The following is a 21980-nucleotide window of genomic DNA, read 5'->3' as shown; positions in this document are numbered from 1 at the left end:
ATGAAAGTTTGGTGCTGCTCTTGTGTCCATTGTCAGTACATATGCAACTTGCAGGTGTACACAGGAAAAGTCGACAAAAAACCGGAGAAGGGACAGGGCAAGAGAGTGGTACTGGATCTGATGCAGCCATTTACGGGTCTTTGGAGAGAGGTGACTACAGATAATTTCTTCAGCTCTCTCCAACTCTCCGACGACCTGTTCAAGGACAACACCCTTTTCACGGGAACGGTTCGAACGAACAAACCAGATTTGCCGGATAGCTTCGCCAAGTCGGCCAGCCGGGCACCCAACTCGGTACTGGTCGGCTATAACGGCGTAAGCACCCTGACTTCTTTTATCGACGGACACAAAAAAAAGCCGGCCATTGTACTGACATCAACCCTTACCAAAACCACAATCTGCGGCAAAAAACCACCAATCGTGCTTCACTACAACGGGACGAAGGGCGCTGTTGATGCAGGCGATTTCATCACTCGCAAGACGAACTGTGTCCGAAAGACCAGGGTATGGACGAAGAAACTGGTGATGGAACTCCTGAGCGTCGCCTGCTTGAATGCGAGTTGCCTGTACCGGTTGAAGTACCCGGAGCGGTGCAAGGGCAAAAGTTGGAGATCAAATTTTCTGCAACAACTGTGCGACCAGCTCATTCAGGAGAACGTACAGGAACGTGTAAAATCTCAAAGGCTGACAAAGGAGTTACGAGGGCAGCTGAACGCGTTTTCTTCTCGCCAAATGGAAGCGGGCGCAAAACTGTGCAACTGGTGTGGCAAGGAGTCTAGGCCAATCCGTACCTGTTGTATTTGCGCGGAAGCAGTCTGTAAGCAACACTACACTGAGATGGACCTAAAGTTTTGTAGAGAGTGTAAGAAGCAAGGCCTGAAACCAAAGACGACGAACACAAAGATAAGTCGAGTTCGGTGCGAGACGTGCAAAGTGGATCGGAAAACTGAAACGAAATGTGCTCATTGTGAGACTGCCATCTGTGGCGTATGCGGAAAGTCAGCCAAAGTAATGTTGTGCGAAAAATGTTCAAAAGCTTGAGAGAGAGAGAGAGAGAGAGAGAGAGAGAGAGAGAGAGATAGAGATAGAGAGAGAGAGATAGAGATAGAGAGAGAGAGATAGAAAGAGAAAGAGAGTGCGAGCAAGAAAAAGAGTGTGGAAGAAAGAAAGAGAAGGACATAAACAGTGAAAGGGCAACAGAAAAACTGAAAGAATGAAAGAGAAAGAAAAAATAACAAACGAGCGAGCGAGATAGTAAAAGAACAGAACGAATGAGAGACAAAAAAGGAAAGTGAGAGAGAGAGAGAGAGGCCTGAATATCTTCAAACTCAAAAAAATATAAATACATTGGACTAATCATGAACTTTTGATTTCTTAGTAAGTAATCCCATAATTTGCCGTTTTCCGGGTTTCGCCGGAGTACCGGGAACCGGTCCCAAAGTGGCCAGATCGTTCCAAACATGGTTTTGGGGATCCTAGATGAGCTAGATTTTGAAAATGGTGAACTGTGACACCCATATTGCTGGGTCCAAAATTGTTCTGAAATAATTCCGCAATTTGCCGTATTCCGGGTTTCGCCGGAGTACCGGGAACCGGTCCCAAAGTGGCCAGATCGGTCCAAAAATGGTTTTGGGGATCCTAGATGAGCTAGATTTTGAAAATGGTGAACTTTGACACCCATATTGCTGGGTCAAAAATTGATCTGAAAGAATTCCGCAATTTGCCGTATTCCGGGTTTCGCCGGAGTACCGGGAACCGGTCCCAAAGTGGCCAGATCGGTCCAAAAATGGTTTTGGTGATCCTAGATGAGCTGTATTTAGAAAATTGTGAACATTGACACCCACATTGCTGGGTCGAAAATTGTTCTGAAATAATTCCGCAATTTGCCGTATTCCGGGTTTCGCCGGAGTACCGGGAACCGGTCCCAAAGTGGCCAGATCGGTCCAAAAATGGTTTTGGTGATCCTAGATGAGCTGTATTTAGAAAATTGTGAACATTGACACCCACATTGCTGGGTCGAAAATTGTTCTGAAATAATTCCGCAATTTGCCGTATTCCGGGTTTCGCCGGAGTACCGGGAACCGGTCCCAAAGTGGCCAGATCGGTCCAAAAATGGTTTTGGAGATCCTAGATGAGCTAGATTCTGAAAATGGTGTACTTTGACACCCATATTGCTGGGTCCAAAATTGTTCTGAAATAATTCCGCAATTTGCCGTATTCCGGGATTCGCCGGAGTACCGGGAACCGGTCCCAAAGTGGCCAGATCGGTCCAAAAATGGTTTTGGGGATCCTAGATGAGCTAGATTTTGAAAATGGTGAACTTTGACACCCATATTGCCATGATAAAAATATTTGTATTATTGGCCGCCCCCTGACCGGTTCCCCCGCGGTATGGAACCTACCCGTCCAATCCGGAACAATTCCGGTGGTTCAAAATTGATGGTTAGCATTGTCTGTGGGTAGAACAATGATCATAACAAGAAAAAATGTATTTTTTCCAAGATTTCTGTTTGAAAATCTATACGGGTCCCAAAAATTGCCATTTTTGACCCCATTTGACCCAGTGACCCACCGGAATATCTCCGGCCACCGGAACATTTCCGGGTTCTGCGGGTCATTTTCGGAAAATAGACATTCTAACGAGTCCAACTAATAAAGAAGTATGCAAATTGGTTGAGTTTTCGCTGAGTTATGGTCATTTTAGTGATTCCAATTTCACCCAGGCCTATACGGGTTAAATGAGTTGCTCCATCCTGCATTTTTTGTGAGTCTTTTTGTAACATCTTAGGCTATTTTCACAAAAAAAATTGAACGAAAAAAAATCGTGGGCTCACCTTTAAATTTGACTTTTAAACTTAAAATCGAAAAATCTCATAAAAGCGGCGTGATTTTTTCTTTTAGTGTATTTTTTTTCGGAAATCCCGTCAAATTTCCTACAAGTTTGTCATTGACCACTTTTTGATGCAATATTGTTTGATACAATGCAACGGCTTCGAGATACAGCAATATTTATATTATGAAATACAAAAATATTTAAAACACTCACTTACATAAGCGAAGCATAACATGTCTACAAAGATTCTGTTTCTGTTTTGGGCTGGAATTGCTCCTAAGCAATCATTGTTAAAAATCCATGAGACAATATTTATTTGAACCTTAAACAACATAATCTCTAACTTTTTTCCCGCCAGCCAAAAAAAAAAAAACTTAGCTTTTACTAATATTTTAAAATTGTTTCTAAATCAGCTGGTAAACACTAATTTTCAAAAAGTTTGTTTCTTTTTGGAATAAAATGTGTCATTGTTTAAATTTTCAGCATAATATATTAATTTAAAAATATTTGTTGAATTTTTTATTCAGCAATATTATGATGGTCAGCCGAAAATTATTTTTTTAAATAAAGAACATTTTCACCAAAACCAGCATAGATTTGATTCAGATAGAAAATTTGATCCTCAGCAGATAGTTGGAAGAGATCCTAATTGATTTATTACAAAATGTTGACTTGTTCTTTTCAATTTTTGGCTTTAATAGCAAAACAGTGATTAGAAAAAGGTTTTTACTTGGTTGTAAATTAAAATAAACATAGGTCTGACAAATATCTAAAATTTTGAGATAAATAAATTTATTTTTTTAGGATTGTAAAAAAAAGTTTTTAGTTCAGTTTAAAAAATTGTGCACTCCCTGTAGTTCAAAAAATCATTGCACTGAAACTTTCCGGCCACGACCGAACAACGGCCACCAAAGTCTCCGCTGGCGCCTTCGGAGCCACCTTTTTTCGCGTGTTTTCCCCCGTGTAAGAAGCAGATGTGGGAGTATTGGTGTTGTAGTTTTAGTAGTTTCTACTCCAATATATACACAGACGGAAAATTTCGCTGCTTACAGAAGAAGTAAACGGCAGGTCCAAATTAGCATATTTACGATAGGATCACTTTCGAACGAAAAAACAAAGAGGGGGAAAACGAGAGTGAAACTAATACATAGGACCCTATAGGGAGGGTGGTTTTCCGATTTTCTAGAGGGGGTGAAATAGTTTACAAATAATCTATGGGCGAAATTTCAGCAATGTTGGTGACAATAAATAAACGCCACCGGAAAGCGATGTTTAACGACACATTTTTTCTGATTCTTCAATTTTTTTTTTGTTTTAATAATCAGAGATTCGTTTGATCAAAACTAATTGAGCATTAAAAGCCAATTTGTAAAACAAATATTTGATGCATTTTCCAGACAACGCTTGACGTCGCATAGTTGGAAGCGATGTTTACCATTATTAAAAATTAGCACGAACATGTTTCTGTTTGATTTAGAAGCGCCAGCAAACGGGTTGCAGCAGGAAGTGCACAGAGAGTGTCGAACGGAAGGGCCACTTTAGCCCCAGACCAGACCAGACCGTTTGCATATATGTATGTAAGAAGCACGTTTTGCATGAATGGATTTAAGCGAGCGAGTCGAGTCAAGTCGCATGTCGTTTCTTTTTAAAATATTGCGCGTGAAGAAAGGCGTGTGCCTTGCCGGTGAGGTGAGAGGTCATTGTGCTAATTTTTCACCTGACCACGCGGTGCTTTGCTCGATTGCAGAGGGAAATACTCTGCTGTAAAGCCGAGTCTAATGAATTTTATGTTGATTTTCTTTATTGAGACAGTTAAATTTTAACTTGATTTCTAACGAAGTTGGAGTATCAATAATTTTCAATTTAATATTTTTTATAAAGCTAGATCAAATTATGCAATTTATCTGAGAGTGTTTTTTACTCTTTTTCAATAATGATAAACCTATCACTTACAACATAAGAGAATACAAGAGGTGACGACTTTCATTACTGCTAGGATTTCCTATTCATGTTGATATTAATTTTGCTATGCCAACAATACTTTCAACATAATTCCTGCTATAGGTTGTTAGAAATAGTTAGTAATCTTCAGAGCGATTTTAACTTTAGCTACGATTTAAAAAAAAATAACTCTCTAAAGTCCCTGGTACCAGTGCACCAAGAATTTGAGATTGAATTTCTCGGAGATGTGACAATATTTTTTGAACTGCTTCTTTTGCACATGTTTAGGAAACGTAGAAACTAACTTCTGACTAAATTTCATGCTTATTGATGTACAAGAGTACAAGCCGTAAATACCAAGCCGCAGACCAAAACGCAAATCGGGTATAAATGAGAAAATAATTAAACACTGTTTTGCCAGCTTGTATGGCACAACCGACACGAAAGCATTTTAGATGGAACTAAAAACTTGTTTTTGTAAAGTTGATTTTTTGCCGGAACAGATAAAAGTTCCTTATCTTTCTAATAAAGCACTGAATTCCACTCCAAATTTTGAAATGTTTTCGTAGTAAATTAACACTTTTCCAGAGATATTGGGCCAACATTGACCCATTTACTGTTGTTAAAACAGGTGAAATGCTCTGGACGTTAGAGGGTTAATCAACGAAGGTCGACCAGAACGAAAATTGTTGCATCATAAAATTAAATAAATTTTAGGACAACTTTCACAGAAAAAAATGATGGTAATATTCATCAGGAAATGGTGACAGTTTATGTGTCGAAAAAAATGATTAATTTTACCCCAGAAAATGATGAATTTACATCAGTTTTTGATGAATATTCATCAAGTTCACATTTTTACACATTTTTTATGTAATATTACTCAAAAAATGGGTAATATTCAACCTACCAAATTTTCAACATCCCAAAATTCAACTTTTTTTTCTGTGTTGTTTAAGAATCAAGGGTGCTCAAAGTTTGTGAATGACGGGCCAAAATTGAAGCTCACATGAGATTGCTGTTCAAATGAGAAAAAAATGATAAACCTTCAATCTTTAAAAATGAAAAAATCATTTATCGACTTATTTTTTCAGGTATTTTTAGAGGATTTTCGTCATTTAAATATTAGAAAACAAAAAAATGGTTTTGTAAAAAAGCTTCCAATCAATTGGTCAAATTTGATTATTTATACTATATACTATGTTGCAAAATTTCCTTGTATGATTTTTGATAACAGAATGCGTTATTTTTCAAGTTATTATATATGTTATTATTTTGAGTTATTATAACAGCTAATCTGGGTGTTTAAGTAACAAGTTCTGACCTCCTGACAATATCAGAACTTGAACTTTAAGAACCATAAATCATAAATCATGAATATTGGTATTTAAGACATAATCAAATTTCAATTTATTTTTATATTTTATACTTTTGAAACATGTACTGTAGAAGGCCACGCAATGTCCCACAGTGCTTCAGAACAAAGTTACGGTGAAAATTGATATTTTGAAATCTAGGGTGACTATCAAAACTTTGTTTCTTACAAATTCAGATTGAAGGTTGAATTGATGACGTGAAATTGGGTTAAGTGCAGGCAACAATAATTATCTTTTTCCTAAATAGAGTCCATATATGTTTATTATTTTTAAAATTTCATTTTTTTTAACCTTGGAAAAAATTGAATAAAAACGTGTTTCTCAATAAGCCTTTAGTTTTTACTAACGATGAGCAAGTCCGATTTCAAATGCTAAAAATTAAATATATTAGTTTAAGCTAGTTTAATTAATTGAAAATAACTAGACATTATTTTTTCTGTGTTGATTACCATATTTAGCATGTTTGGGCTGGTTCAACAATAATTAGTTTTTTTGTGAAATTCCGATGTACAATACCTAAGACAATACCGCAACAAATTTGTATTCACGAAAAAATGTTTTTAATCAATATTTAGATATTTTGACAACTAATGCAAAACAACTGAACTGGTATAAATGCATTTTAAAGGCTAGTACGCAGATCGGAAGGAAGGGGGTCAAGAACCAGCTTTACGAATAGCAGAACAAAGGAGAGGGAACGATTTCTTGGGGCTTTTCTTCACCCTATCTGGCTTGCTTTCGCTGCCGCTGCTGCCCATTTGAAATTTTTCTTGACCGATTCCTTCCGAAGTCCGTTTACCGCTTAAAACATTTTTCTCGTTCAATTGTTGGAACCATGTTGTTGTAAGTCCAATTTTCAAATCATGTATACAATTTAAAGTTTCTATGTTTTAAGCTCAACTATAACACAACTCGACATTCTAAAGTAGCTGTCAGTAAATGCTTCACTTTCCTCAAGATATGATAAATTTTGGCTCCCTGAACACGTTCAAATTGACATAATATAATTTTAGTGAATTTCCTGCCAATGAATAAAAATGTAATATTGGATATAGATGCTATAGAATTACAAGCAGCACTTTATAATTCCTAATAAAAACGCATGGTGTGCAAAATAGTTCCATAGCATTTATATCCGAAATTTACAATTTTATATATTATCAAGAAATTTACTGAAATTCAAATTTGTCGATGTTCAGGGAGCCCACATTTATCATATCTTGACGAAACTAAAGCATTTACCGAACTTAAAAAATGTAGTGTTATATTATCTAGGAATTTATCATTCAGGATGGTGGCCAATAATGGTAATGGCATTATGAAAAGTTATTTGGCAGGCAATCAATTTTGAAAAGTAACTTTTCAATAGTTTTCTCAACAGTCAATTCAAACACTCACCTGCCACATTCCGATCCCGAGTCCGGCAACCCTAGCCACCGCACATGCGCCCACATCCTTTCGCAGCTGTGACTCTCTGACCCCGAAAAAGGACTTGCTCTCGCTGGTTTGCCACTTTTGCTCCTTCAACTTGTTTGATAATACCACCTCAAGCTCAGACAACGACTTCCTCGGCGGGGACACATTACAGTATATTCCGTTCCGTTTTTAACTCCAAACTCTGGTGTTTTATGTGTTTTTTTAGAATTGTAAAATTTTAGTGGAATTCCGAATTAATGTGCTTCCGTAAAATCGACGGAATTTGAGAAATAGTTGATGCGAGCTGTTTAAATTTCTAATAATACAAAAAATCTTATGTGTCGTCTGTCAAAAGCCTGGAGGTAGGCAATTTCGTGACACCGAAAAGGATTTTAAAGGCAAAACGCCTGAAAGTAGACAGAAACTGTACGAAGAACTCGTTTTGCAATGCAATCTTGACCAAGTGCATAGTGGGTTGTTTGATAAGAACTTGGCTTCGTGAAAATTTGGTGGATCGGAAGAGTGTGTTACATCAGTGCAGTCCGGAAAATTTTGGGAGAACTACTTCCTGCAGCTGCTCGGGTTCTCCAACAGAATGATGCAAAAATGTCAATTATACTAGCAATCGTTCTTATCGGATTTCTGGAAGCTGGTAAAAGGACAACATCTAAACAAAAAGGACTTGAAATTAATTAATTTCCGGTTGACCCACTTCCAGGCTGCTCGCAGTATCTAACCAACACGGTCCACAAGACTCCGGCCGCCGCCGAGAAGCCCAATGACCTCTTCTGTTACTCGTGCAACGCCACGGAGGACGGCGATGCGTGCGCGGATTTGTCCGGAAATAATGCAACCTACGCCAAAAAATGCTTCGCGGACGAGTTTATCTGCATGGTGAGTAATGAGCAATATCCACCCCTTTCCAGCTTCCTATGTGCCTGAAAGGTGTTAACTTTTGTGAACAAAAAAAAAAAAAAAAAACAAAATCGAATTTTAAAAATTACTCAGTGAATTTCAAATTTTTCACAGCTGCCGGGTATTAATTGAAAAAAAAAAACAAAATTAAATAAAATTTTTTTACCTAAAATCATCTTGTTCTGTAGACACGGGAGTGAGAACAACAGTGTGTGTGCACAGGAAAGATATTTTTAGAAATGTCTGACGAGTCCCCAACCCCCTTGGCCTTTGTGTGTGTGCTTCTCACTTGGAACCGCACTTGCAGGAGAGAACAACCTCGAGAACTTTTGTCGCATCCTAACCTACATACAATGTGTGGAAGCATAAATTTAGGGGCAGCGTGTGGCGCAATGTGGTTGGCTTTTGTTGTTTTGTGCGAGCATTTTTCTTGTCTTTTGCTTAATGATGGCTGGAGCGTGACTTTGTAAAGTTATTTATAGCACTCGTAATGTTTTGCCTTCAAAGGACCAAAGGGCGTGAAGAGCCCTTGGGCTGAATGTATTTATTCTATACTGTTGAATGTTTTTTTCTGGCAATTATAACTCTACAATATTTGAGATTACAAATTTCGATTTTAAAGGAGTGCTTTTGATAGCTCAAGGTGGTTTCAAAAACATTCAAAAGGCAAAAAAACAACTTCAGAAATACAAAACATCTTAAAACTTTATTATCTAATCTTGAATTCTGAAAATAAATAAATTAGAGCCTTTGCACTTTTTACTTAAAATTTTGGACCCAAATTCCCAAAAAATCAGAAGGAAAACAATTCAATTAGTTTTTATTAAAAAATAATCAATTTACAATTTCGCAATTCTCATAACCTAATAGAGTGTTGGAGTACCTTTCAACTATGATTTGTACTATAGTTCATTTTGATGTAATTGGATAATCTAACAATTGATTTGCCAAGAGAAGGAAAAATTATTTTAAAAAACATTCCAAAAACACCATTACAGTTACGCTATTATCAAAAAATTGCGTATTTCAATCACGAAAATGTTGGTACCCTAACATGTATAGGTCATCGCTTAAATTTTTTTAGTTATCGCAATTTTAGTGAAAAATCGATTTTTTGCCGTTTTCGTCTTTTTTCAATTTTTTTGCGTGGCGCGTCGAAAACCCCAATTTTAAAATCGTATCTCAAAAAAATTTAAAACATAACTTCACCATTTTTTTATATGTTATCTAAAATTTTCCGAGGAATCAGGTAAAAATATTTTCAGACATAGGCTCTTTGATCCAGACCTTCAAAACAGCATTTTAAGTTTTCATACGACCTTTTAAAATGTTAAGCTATATTTTTGAAACTTCTTATTATTTTTTTCCAAATAGCCAAACTAATCACCTTTGAAAAAAGTGGTTTTTTGCGAAAATCGACGAAAATGGTCATTGTTTTTGGCGTAGGTAGGGTAATGGCCAAACAAAAAAATACGGGTCTAATTATTTTGGCATAGGAACCCCCAGAAAAATTTGGAGCCCGATCGGAGAACTTTTTTTCGAATCATGCTGTTTTCGTGGGGAATTGCTGTAAAGCTGTCACTTTTCAATACAATTACTAAAATTACAGCCCAGACTCGATGAACCGGAGACCTTGGAAAAATTTCACTAAGGATAGTTGAATCTTAGAATAATTGTCCTAAACTTTACTAAAGTGATTTCGAATATTTAAATCCAAGATTGTGGCCAAAATGGTGGTGATAAAATATAGTTTTTTTTTTTTAATTTATGAATCTATAAAATATTCAATTTCACTATAATGGAGTCGCAGAACTTAAAAATGAATCTTTAATAAATTACCGTAGTGCGTACACGGAGAAAAAATAATTCTCAAAATCGTGAACAAGCGTTCATGAAATTCGGAATTACGAACAAAGTGTTCAAATTTCATGGTTCATGGTTTTTCAAAATCGTAGCATGGAATTTGAACACTTTGTTGTGGTTCCGAATTTCATGAACGCTTGTTCACGATTTTGGGAACTCTTTTTTCTCCGTGTAAACTAACCAACTTCCAACTTTTTTTTTCACCCTCCAGGTCAAACAGTTCTCGTACACGACCCACGCCAACAACGCGAACCTGTCGGAACCGAAGCTGTGGTCACTGGAGCGGAAGTGCATCAACACGTGCGAACCGGGCTGTATCGTAATCGGCGAACGGACCAAACTGTTTGCCTGCACCAGCTGCTGCCAGGAATCGCTGTGTAACGTCGGTCGAGCCGGTTCCAGGAGCGTGCTGGGCCAAACCTCTACCGCCGGATGGTCACTGGCTGGGATCCTCGTGGCGACACTGGCGTCGGTTCACCTGCTAGGACTCTAGTCTGGTCCCGGATCGGAGTGTTCAATGTTTAGACTAGACTTGCCAAATTCCCGTTTTTAGGAAAAGAAATCATTTCTTGCCAAATAGTTTGTATAAAAGAAGCCAAACCTTTTTAGAAGTGACTCGTGAAAATTATGTACTTATTCTTACTACAATACACGAAAAGAAACGAATTACAGAAAAATCTGCACATCCAAATACACTAATTAGCGTTTAGGATTTTTCTTATAAAAAATCTAATTCCGTCGAATAAGTTCTCCATGTACAATAAACTAACAAAAGCTATCTATATTATTTTCGACCATTTAATGCAAATTCAATAATCGTACTTTGCACCGAAAATTTTGCTCCGCCGGCTTAAACAAATTGGTAAAAACGTATTCTAAATCAGCGCACTGCTCTATGGATGTTAAAAGCGATCGGTAATATTTTTCTAAATTCCTTAAAAATTCCAAATCTAATATGAATCAAGGGCCAAATACACTGTAAGAAGCGATGCAGAAGTTGGATGATGGATGGGGCGAACGTATCGTTCGTGAAAGTACGACATGCCAGAGAGAGAGAGAGAATAAAAATAACTAGAATAGGTAAACAATGTAATTTTTATGTAATCCATTGGATGCAATAAAGTTTTATTGAAAATACGCAAAAAATCTTTATTTTACTGAAAGAAATTAGGAGGAGAGAATTCGCTTGCTCGTTAATTTAAAATTACCTTGTGGATGTGCCACTTTATAAAATCTTTGCAAAATATTTAATCGAAATCGCTACAAATTAACGCACAAGGTGTCTTCCCCCTGTACACATAACCACACTTTTCACACTGGGCGTCTCTTCTGTCACAGACATCAAAACAAAACCAACGATAAACATACGACGAAACGTCAAACCAACCAGCCAGCTGTCACTCGCGCTCACGACGGTGGACGATCTTTTTCAGACTTTCTCGGTAGCGTAAATTTTTAGATTTACAAAAAAATTCAAATAACCGGCGTCAATTGTCGCTTTTATTTGGTGCTCCTTATTTCAGATACTGCCACCTCCGACCGGGCATTGAAAACGGTGTGTTTCGAGCGCAACCATGGTCGTCACGAAGGATGTTTTTCTGCCGACGGAGGAGGAGCTCACCGTTCCGGAGGTTAATCTTTCCGGGCCGGCCCTGAGAGCCGGTGCCTATCACCTGGGCAAACAGTGCGAGGCGGAGAACAATGTGAGATCTTGGGGTGCGGGTCGCGGGCAAGCGCTTCCAGCGAAATTCGGATTAAAACCGGGTTTACTGGAAGCCAACAATTGTTATATAATTTTTCTAACCTGGCGGTGAACAATAACAAACGGACTGCGTGGGGTGGAATTGTTTGTTTGGAATGAGTTCAAATAAATCTTTTTACACTTTAGGAGTTTATGTTGTGCCGTCAAGAGTTGGACGATCCTCGAGCTTGCCTGAACGAGGGCAAAGCGGTCACCAACTGTGCGCTGGAGTTCTTCCGCAAGATGAAGAAAAATTGCGCCTCAGAGTTTGCCCAGTACGCCAACTGTCTGGACAAGAGCAGTGGCGATCTGAACTTCCAATAGTGAGTATCGGGTGGCAATCAACCAATCTGAAAAAAATCTCACAAATTGTTTTCCAGCTGCCGCAAAACGCAAGGAGTCCTGGACAAGTGCGTGCTGGATAAGATGAACATCGAACGGCCGGACTACGGATACTTTGCCAGAGCGAAGGTACACGCCACCGACCGTCCAGCACCGCCAAAACAAGAAAAGGCCGTCTATCCGGACGCCACCCCGGGTCTGCCGGCAGATTACCCTCGGCCGGATGCCAAGTACGGTTCCCGCTTCCACTGGCTGAACTAATGCGGCCGGTGTTTCAAACAATTGATGCTATGTAGAGAAGAAAACTGCTTGTTTCGCAATATGTCATTAAAACAGTCGGAAATTCATTACTTTGGCGTGTGTGTGAAAGTGAATTTTCTTCGAAGTGACCATCCCAAGACCCATCACAGACCATCAAAACTAGTCGCAGAGAGCTTGGAAATCTTCAAATCGTGCAAAACAAACAGTGAACCCCGCTCAAACGAGCTGTAAGCATTCACCAACGCAAGGTATTTAGATACACTCAACCCCCGGTGGTTGGTCACTTTTTCGTTTGACACTTTTTTAGTTTGTACCCCGTTGGTTGGTCAAAGTCAAACTAAAAAGTGACCCCGTTCGTTTGACAACAGTTGGTGTCAAACCATCGGGGTTTGAGTGTATTACAGGATCGAGGAGTCGAGTAGCTTTTTCAGCGACCCAAATTCCTGCTATTGAAAATTTAGCAATTTCTACTCAGATTCTAATAACTGCTCCCAAACAACTTTGTTGGAAATTAGTCAACTTCGACTTCGGCTTCTCAATATTTAGCGACTCCAAGTCCGGCTTCTCAGAATTTGCCAACTCCGACAAAGGTTCCTTAAAATGTACCCGACTTGATACAGTTTTTCTATTGGTCATTCCCCCTCCAACTTAACAGCATTCGAAATCATTTTTTTCTGATCATTTTCCAATTTGCTGAGGCAAACAAGCAAGATTCCCGATTTTCACCCAAATTGGATCACCTCCTCTAGTCGTAGAAGGTCGATCCAGGAATCATTACGCAGCCCACTTCCGATTAAAATTACCGTGATGCTCAACTGTAAACTTTAGGCTTAATTTTCACATTAAGCTCTATTGAGACGCGAGAGGATGTCGAAACGGACACCGGTTCTGTGAGCGGGATTGTCAAAGTAAACACCTCTTTTCCATTCGCTACATAACTAGAAGTTGATTTCCTAGTTAACCACATGAATATTCCACAATTTAACAATTACCCACATATTCGGTGTCTTTTCCCAACTGACCTGTACAGCTACGTCCGTGCAACCCGCTTGCTCAGTTTTGTTTATGATTCTTCTGATCGATCACCAAGCAACAGCACGGGCATCTGTCAAACAATAACAAACAATACACAAAAAATGTCTTGCTTCTTCGTCGTACGAGAGACGCGCTAAAAATTCTCAATATGTATCATGTTCCGGGAAAAGAATGATATTTGGAGTTTCAAAAATAATGGTCCAATATCTTGTCCAATATACAATTCTTTTTTTTCTTCCTTTTTTTGTGTTTTGGATACCCTTGACTTGCCCTTGACTTAAGGTGGTTATCATGGATACTATCACAAATTATAGATCACTTCTTCTCACTTTTCAATGTTAGGTTTATATTTACCAAATACCTATATAGGAGGGCCGAGGTACCCCAACGGAATCCGGAATATCTCCGGTAAAAATGGACCATTTTTGTCCCTCATCTGACAGTTCAAAATATAGACAAATCTGGTTCTTTTGCAATCGGAAGCATTCAATTTGGTAAATTCTATCAAAAGTTATAAGATTTTTAAGAAAAAAAAATAGGGGTCGAATGACTACCCGAGCGTTTGAGTGTTATCATTATTGCATCGAGAAATCAAACCCCTTCTGTAAAGCAACTGGTTAGAGTTAAACCAGAGAAAAGTGAAATACTCTTTGGTTGAACCATAGAAAAACATACGTAAATCTTTTTCAAAATCCAACAATTCAACGGTCAACAACTCATCACGGCTTTTTTGAATTCATCACAGGTCATTTACATGCGTTGTCTATGTGGTTTATGGAGGTTCCCCAAAAATTAAATGCTAAAGAGTTGCAAAACTACCTAAAACTATTAACTAAACTAGTCAAAGTCTATTTTTTTTTAAAATGATCTAAGGATGCCGTTTTTTTTTCTGAAAAATCCGATGGTAAAATCGCATGCACATCACCTTCGTCAAAATAAACACTTAATATTACACAGCATGTACAATTTTTGCAAACACAAAAAAAAGTTGCAACCGACGGGATTCAAACCCAGCACCAACAGTAAGGACTGGCGCCTTAGTCCACTCGGCCATCAGACCGATGTAAGGATAAACGCATATATGAACTTGACATTTCGGTCAAGTAGGTTTCCCATACTGATAAGCCACATGTTTCAGGGTGTCAAATCACATAAAATTGCATAAAATAGTGCAATATTTATTTTACCCCTAGGCCTTTTCCACGCAGCTGGATTACTACTTTTTTAGCTGTGGTATGATCATACTTCCTTTTTGAGTATTTTCGAGAATGGTGAGAATGAAAATTATTTCAAGCAGAAAAGGACGATTATTTGGCAGCTTAACGGTATGGAACCGTACACTGAGGTGAATCGGGAAAAAGTCTGAATAGGGACAGCAATTTTAAGTGCACTTTAAAAGCTTTAAATTGGGCAAACGACACCACTCAAAAATATCCAAATATTGTGCAGTAGCAAGGCTGAATGATTGAAAATTTTAAAGAATTGATAAAAAAAATAAGCTCATACTAATTCAATAATTCCGAATTTCAGTTTCCGAAAACTGTGTTACTTCCAACTCTACATCTAACGATTAACCATTCTTACAGCAACATACGACCGACGATACGACCTTGCAATCACACCGGCTAAGTTGTTCAAAAACAGTTTTGCATATACCTAAATGCAGACACGGCTCTAGCAGCATCTTAATTCGTATTTCAACCGTCAAGCCATCAACATTACTTAAAAGACACCATCACTATTAGGGTGGCTTGAAGTTGTATGGGAAAATTTCGAAATGGACTAATTCAATCAGAACAGGCATTTTCCGGTCCCATTTGGGCTCCCAAACAACCCCCCAAAATTTGGGAGCGATTGGGTTTGACCCGGCTTTCCGCAAAGCGATTCAAATTTGTATGGAAATTTGTATGGGAAAACCCTCTTTTTTACATTTTAATTTTTATCATTTTCATTTTTCACTCAATTTAAAACCCAACACCGTAGAAGTATAGTCCTGAATGTTCTCTAAAACTTTCCCGAAGAAAGTATGGTCCTATCTTGCTTCTAGAAAAAGATATAGAGTTTTTAAAAGAGGCATTTAAAAAAAAGTGCTGAAAATTATATTTCTTGCCAACACTGCCAGTACTTCGGTAGATATTTCAAAATCTTATTTTTTAACGTAATACGGAAGCAACCTAGCATAATGGTGTCTTAGGAAAAGTTGTTGTATATGAATGTGGCTTTTATTTAAAAATATTGACATGCAGGGTGACACACCTACAGGGTGTCAACCAAGCCTTAACTTCTACTGGTGACCTTTTAGAGCGTTGGTGTCTTAGGAAAAGTTGTTAAGCTACTTATTCCAAGAAATTTTGACATGGTTGGAAGACAGGGTGGCACATCTACAGGGTGTCAACCGATTTTTCGTTTCTATTTAAGACCTTTTTTTTTGGGTGAAAAAGGCCACAAATCGCAAATTAGGTCTGCCACGCAAAAGGAGGCTGAACAAAAATTCGTCAAGTAATTTTTTCACATAAAATTTTCTGGGGAATCGATTGCACATGATTAAAAACACGGTAAAAAAGTTAATATGCTAGTTTGGCAACTTTCTGATAAGTTGTATTTTTCTGTAAATTACTCTATAAAATAAAAGGAAGCTGAATAATGGATTTTTTTTCCTGTAAAAATGTTCAGAACATTGGAGCAATCTCTGAAAAATCGGCCGATTTGGCTTAAACTTTATGGAGGCCTTCCCTATCACCAAAGAAGCCATTTTGTGTTATTGGTTCACCCATACAAATATCCATACACTTTTGGCAGCTGTTCATACAAAAATGGTACGTAAATATTAAAAAATCTGTAAATTTTCAAGAATGTTTTTATTGATTCGGTGTCTTGGACAAAGTTGTAGGTATTGATGAAAGCTATTCAGAAAAAATAGAAACATGCCGTATTTTTTAATCTTTCATATTTTAGTTTTTATTTTAGGTGACAAAACCCCGCATGTTTTAAGCCATTTAGAAGTTTGGATCAAAATTTTTCCAACGAGTTATAATTTTTTTAAATAGTGATTTTTGTAAAAAAAATAAATTTTGTACTTAAAAATTTTTGACTTAATTTTTTATGTTAAATTTAATTTGCAAGATCGGAAACTGTTTTTAATCATGCGCAATCGATTCCCCAGAAAATTTTATGTGAAAATTGACATTTTACGTTATTTTGTTCCTTTCAAGATTTGTGCCCTTTTTCGCCCACTTTACAGTGATCAAAAAGGTCTTAAATAGAAACGAGAAATGGGTTGACACCCTGTAGATGTGCCACCCTGTCTTCCAACCATGTCAAAATTTCTTGGAATAAGTAGCTTAACAACTTTTCCTAAGACAACAACGCATTAAAAGGTCACCAATAGAAGTTAGGGCTTGATTAACACCCTGTAGGTGTGTCACCCTGCATGTCAATATTTTTAAATAAAAGCCACATTCATATACAACAACTTTTCCTAAGACACCATTTTGCTAGGTTGCTTCGGTATTACGTTAAAAAATAAGATTTCGAAATATCAACCGAAGTACAGGCAGTGTTGGCAAGAAATATAATTTTCAGCACTTTTTTTTAAATGCCTCTTTTAAAAACTCTATATCTTTTTCCAGAAGCAAGATAGGACCATACTTTCTTCGGGAAAGTTTTAGAGAACATTCAGGACTATACTTCTACGGTGTTGGGTTTTAAATTGAGTGAAAAATGAAAATTATAATTTCCATACAAATTTGAATCGTTTCGCGGAAAGCCGGGTCAAACCCAATCGCTCCCAAATTTTGGGGGGTTGTTTGGGGGCCCAAATGGGACCGGAAAATGCCTGTTCTGAAAATTCGATCATGTCGAGCCACCCTAATCACTATTCAACCCTAGCACCGGTTTTTTTTTTCCTTTTTGCGCAAATGGTGCGAATTGAGCGCAGAACAACCATCAGAACAAAAACCTCCGATACCATCATCTTGTGAGTGTGAACGAAAATTAACAATCGACAATGCGGCGTTTTTGCGGCATAGTCGCCACCACTTCAGCTGCCAGCAAATATTGTAAAGGTGAATAGACCAAAATCATGCCGACAAACCTGAGAAATCGGTAATAATGCACCGCGTGTAGTGTCTTAAATGCAGCTAGGTCATCGGGGAAAAAACACGAAATGATTAACGAAAAACTGCATGCAGAAACTTGAGCTGTGAATGAAACAAAGAAGCATGACTAAAGAAAAATCAAGTATAAAAGTATCTTTCAAATGGTACCATGACGAGAAGATTTTTAAACGAATGAATGAGTCTACTCGAAAAGTAAATCTAAGAAATCATTGTTTCATTACATAGAATGATTTTTGAACTCCAGCATAAAACATAGTTTCAATTATCTAGTTTGTATTAAGAATTTAACTAAATACAAGAGCAAGGAATCTTACAAGGATATTATAAATCACTGTTCCTTGTGTGAGATTCTTATCTGCAAAAAAAAATATTTCGGGTTTAAAGAAAAAGATAACTGACCTCGTGACCATGCTCGATTAATTCCAGAAATGGATTTACACTCAACCCCCGGTGGCTGGTCACTTTTTCGTTGGTTGGTCAAAGTCAAACTAAAAAGTGACGAACTATCACTTTTTACACGGCGCCCACTGTTAAAATAAATGTTTGGTAGTGTGTGTGAACTCCGTGTAAAAGGGGTGTCAAACTAAAAAGTGACCCCGTTCGTTTGACAACAGTTGGTGTCAAACCATCGGGGTTTGAGTGTATTTGTTTCAAACCTTGTGGTGGTATTCTCTACAAATGAGACATTATGCAACATTGGTTTGTTCATACGACTTTGGCACACTCTCTTTTTTTTGTATTTTGAGGCTGGAAAAATTAATTCTTAATCACTCAAATTTTAACTTGCTTTCGAATATTGGATCATCATACTGCAACAAGGTTGCCACACTCTCTTTGTTTTGGAAAATCGACTTTCCTTTGTATTGTTTCAATGACCAATTTTCCTGCTTTTAATATTTTAAAATTGCAAAAAAAATTAAAAATTTCGAAAATTTGATCCGAAACTGTTTCATTCTCAAAATATTTTTATGGAAAACAAACGGTACAAAATTGCTTTGACGTAAGTAGGGAATGCATGAACCAAGTGTCATGAAAAAAATTCTATAGAATCACTCATATTTATTTTTTTTTACTCATGTTTAAACATTTGAGGAAATACATTATTTTTAAATGTCCACATATCTTAAATTATTTATAAACTTTAAATGATCCTAAACATCAACCATATCAACTCTTAGCAAAATCTCAGATTCAATTTGTGACCCATCAAGTAATCGTCATACATCCATCTCCATAGACAAGCTGAAGTGCAAAAGCTATATCAGGGATCAGCAGCAGCCATAACTTTGAGACTGTATAATATGCAAGGCACACGATATGATACCAACACCATAACGTGACAATCTTGCGGGTGTATTATGGTTATAAAACTACTAAACTTGATTACAGCTTCATCCCCAGAGCTTGACTCGATTTACGTTTGTCTTAAATTAAGCTAGAAAAATTAAAAACAATTCAAGTTTAAATGGTTTTCGTAAAAAATAGAGTTTTTTTCGTCACTCCAAAATATTCCTGTTGGAATCACGTTTTACTAAATTCCCCGCACTTGTTGCTTGCTTTTATATTGAATCAAGTGGCTAAACTCGACAGCTTTTTGTTCGTTTGTTATTGTTCCATATTAAGGTGATGATGCTGATGCTGATGATGATGGGATGGGACGGGATTTGTTCTGTAGGTTGAAAAAAAATCACATAGCTAAGCCTCAAGTTTCAGTGGAGTGTCGCTTATCTGTGTGTGGCTGTGATGAGTGTGCAACAACCACTCTCACATTACTCCCGAAAGAAAAAGGTCCCACCGGAGATGATGATTGTGTCGTGTGCGGATTACGACAAACACGGAGAGTTTCGAAATTTAATTTGAGAGTTGGATTTCGGTTTCATCGATTCTTAATTAACAAACTATTTGAACCATAAGTTGTCTTAAAAATTGCGGAGATGAACAAAAAGACTGAAGCCTAAAAATCTCATGAGTTAAGATAGTTGCAAAAATTGTTAAAAAATAAAAAAAAAGTATGAAAATTGATATTACGAGCCATGGTTTCAACATTTTAAATGAAAAATGGGTTTTAAAACGCACAAAACACCTGTCCCCTTGTTTTGCAATCATTAGTTTGCAAAATATCTAAGTATTGACGAAAATTTTATTTTTTTGCGAATAAAAAGTTTTTGCGGTACTGTACAACGGAATTTCCTACAAATTCAAAAAAAAAAATAAGTTAAAATTAACATGCTAAATATGATTATCAATACAAAATAATTCATTTTAGATCGTTTTCAGTTCATATACCTCTATTTTCAAGGAAATTTAGAAGTTTATAACAAATATTTGTTTGCCCCGTGATTTTTCGGACCAATGTTGAAATATATTTTTACCATTTTACAAATTTTGAAGTTTTGCTTCACGGATCGGAAATATTAATGTCGTGAGGAAAATAAATATTATCATATAATCATTGATATTTTATATATGAAATTTATAAATATGAAAAAATGTCTGCTCTATAACTTTGTACAACATTATAACACCCTTAAAAAATGTCTGCTTTACAACATTATAACACCCTTAAAAAAAGCAAGAGACACAAAAAAACATCTAATTTTAAAATTAAAGTTTTTGAACTGAATGAAAAAACTACCCTTCTGGTTTATTTCAGATTCGAAATAAACATAAAATTTCCCTTCATATGACATGTCCCACGATTTTTGTAATTTTGTTGATGAAAAATATGTTTTTGACAGAAATGTTGAGTACGTAAGGGTTCTAAATCAGCACCATTTACGGAAACAAATAATTGAAAAATGCGTATTTTTCAAATCCAGCGTTTTTTTAAAGGTCTAATAAGTTATTGTGTTTCATAGGACCTTTTTTTAAAAAAAAAACTTTAGAAAGGTTGAAAAATGTAAGGGGTCGTACCGCCCCTCTGTCACGAAAAATCAAAAAAATAATCAAAGAAGGATAGGGGCAACTGCTGTGTAAGTTTGCTGTAATCTCAATGCAACAAATGGCAACAATTGATAATTTAAGCATATTTTTTTTTTATTTTGAAACATTTTTCGATTTTTTTTGGATTAGGTCCTATAAACATATGAAAGACAATAGCTTATAGGACCTTTTCAAAAAAAAACTCTGGATTTTTCGATAAAAATACGTTTATATAAAATTTTATTTTTTTTCTGTTCAATATTTTTAAAATTATGTACAATAGTAACAATATTTTTTAACAGTCCTCATCAAAACCTCAAAATTTTGTACAATCGATCAGAAGATCCGTACATATATTTTAAAATGTTTCTATACTCACTATTTTTGTAAGCATTGTTGCCCAGGATGTTTGCAGATTTGTATGTATGCTAAATGCATTTTTTAGTCTCTTGAAAGTTTTGAACAAAGTTTAAGCAAGAAAGCTAATTTAAAGAAAACAGTTATTTTCGGAGAGAATGGCTCACTATTGGACAATTATAATTATTATAAGGATTAACGTGGAGTTTTGATAATTTTGTATAACTTGAATACAATTGGGAAAGAATACCGAAGAATAAGCTAACAGTCTATCCTGTTTGTGTCGGTTGATGTTTATATTAGAAACGAGCACGATGTACTGTTTGTTTGCACTTCGACTTTAACCATTATACATTGTTTTGCTTGATTTATCGCCTTTAGACTTCAACGACGAAACCTAAAGGCAAGTGACGAACCGAGCAATCGTTTTAACATTTAGAAAAAAATACTTTTGTTCAAAACAAAACATGATTTGCTCAATCGGCTCTTCGAGGCTTTCAAACAATATTTGAAGCAAGTTAGGCTAACTTACAAACTATTCCGCATACAATTCCACCTGCTTCGAACCTTCCAGTGCATTGCCAGCCATTAAAAAAAGGTAAGCTTTCAACAGCCCAACCAGCCAGGCCAGCATCAGCTGTATAGGTGCGTGTATGCGCAGCTAGTGCCACGATCGCGACACCAACGATCGCCGACGATCTTCGTTCGTCAACAGGTCGAGAGCGAGCTACGTTTGTCTGTGTTTTATAGAGATGGAGAGGCGCACACACCAGTAGACTGTACAATTACGACGACAACGTCGCGCGTTCGGATTGTTCGGTCACAGTTCGAGTTGGCTAGTTGGATCATTTTTGATTCGT

General features: G+C 36.9%; 3 protein-coding genes across 4 annotated transcripts; all 3 read left to right on the top strand.

Annotated features, from left to right (window-relative positions):
• Positions 1 to 1041, top strand: LOC120413228 (piggyBac transposable element-derived protein 4-like). The gene has a single exon (XM_052709886.1). It carries the CDS (start codon positions 1 to 3, stop codon positions 1039 to 1041), a length of 1041 nt encoding a protein of 346 aa, XP_052565846.1.
• A 6659-nt stretch (positions 1042 to 7700) lies between these two features.
• On the top strand, positions 7701 to 11401 carry LOC120413235 (lymphocyte antigen 6C1). Its single transcript, XM_039573965.2, has 3 exons — positions 7701 to 8218; positions 8285 to 8460; positions 10556 to 11401. The coding sequence occupies exons 1-3, from the start codon at positions 8173 to 8175 to the stop codon at positions 10835 to 10837; spliced, it is 504 nt and encodes a 167-aa protein (XP_039429899.1). The 5' UTR covers positions 7701 to 8172; the 3' UTR covers positions 10838 to 11401.
• Positions 11402 to 11649: 248 nt separating this feature from the next.
• On the top strand, positions 11650 to 12777 carry LOC120413234 (NADH dehydrogenase [ubiquinone] 1 alpha subcomplex subunit 8). Of its 2 annotated transcripts, none has more exons than XM_039573963.2 (4): positions 11650 to 11786; positions 11868 to 12047; positions 12233 to 12408; positions 12466 to 12777. In XM_039573963.2, exons 2-4 carry the CDS (start codon positions 11919 to 11921, stop codon positions 12686 to 12688), a joined length of 528 nt encoding a protein of 175 aa, XP_039429897.1. In that variant the 5' UTR covers positions 11650 to 11786; positions 11868 to 11918; the 3' UTR covers positions 12689 to 12777. The 2 variants fall into 2 exon arrangements, with proteins under 2 accessions (XP_039429897.1, XP_039429898.1); XM_039573964.2 differs by having other exon boundaries at positions 11654 to 11791.
• Positions 12778 to 21980: the final 9203 nt, after the last annotated feature.

The sequence above is a fragment of the Culex pipiens genome, chromosome 3 (genome assembly GCF_016801865.2).
Source record: "Culex pipiens pallens isolate TS chromosome 3, TS_CPP_V2, whole genome shotgun sequence".
In the NCBI taxonomy this organism is placed as follows: domain Eukaryota; kingdom Metazoa; phylum Arthropoda; class Insecta; order Diptera; family Culicidae; genus Culex; species Culex pipiens.
This window is presented reverse-complemented; position numbering and strand designations above follow the sequence as displayed.

Bases quoted from the DNA above. Each gene is read 5' to 3' on its own strand.
- LOC120413228 (XM_052709886.1), top strand. From the start codon at position 1: ATGAAAGTTTGGTGCTGCTCTTGTGTCCATTGTCAGTACATATGCAAC.
- LOC120413235 (XM_039573965.2), top strand. From the start codon at position 8,173: ATGTCAATTATACTAGCAATCGTTCTTATCGGATTTCTGGAAGCTG. The intron at 8,219-8,284 runs GTAAAAGGACAA...ACCCACTTCCAG, and splicing joins TATCGGATTTCTGGAAGCTG to GCTGCTCGCAGTATCTAACC. The intron at 8,461-10,555 runs GTGAGTAATGAG...TTCACCCTCCAG, and splicing joins CGGACGAGTTTATCTGCATG to GTCAAACAGTTCTCGTACAC.
- LOC120413234 (XM_039573963.2), top strand. From the start codon at position 11,919: ATGGTCGTCACGAAGGATGTTTTTCTGCCGACGGAGGAGGAGCTCACC. The intron at 12,048-12,232 runs GTGAGATCTTGG...TTTACACTTTAG, and splicing joins AGTGCGAGGCGGAGAACAAT to GAGTTTATGTTGTGCCGTCA. The intron at 12,409-12,465 runs GTGAGTATCGGG...ATTGTTTTCCAG, and splicing joins GGCGATCTGAACTTCCAATA to CTGCCGCAAAACGCAAGGAG.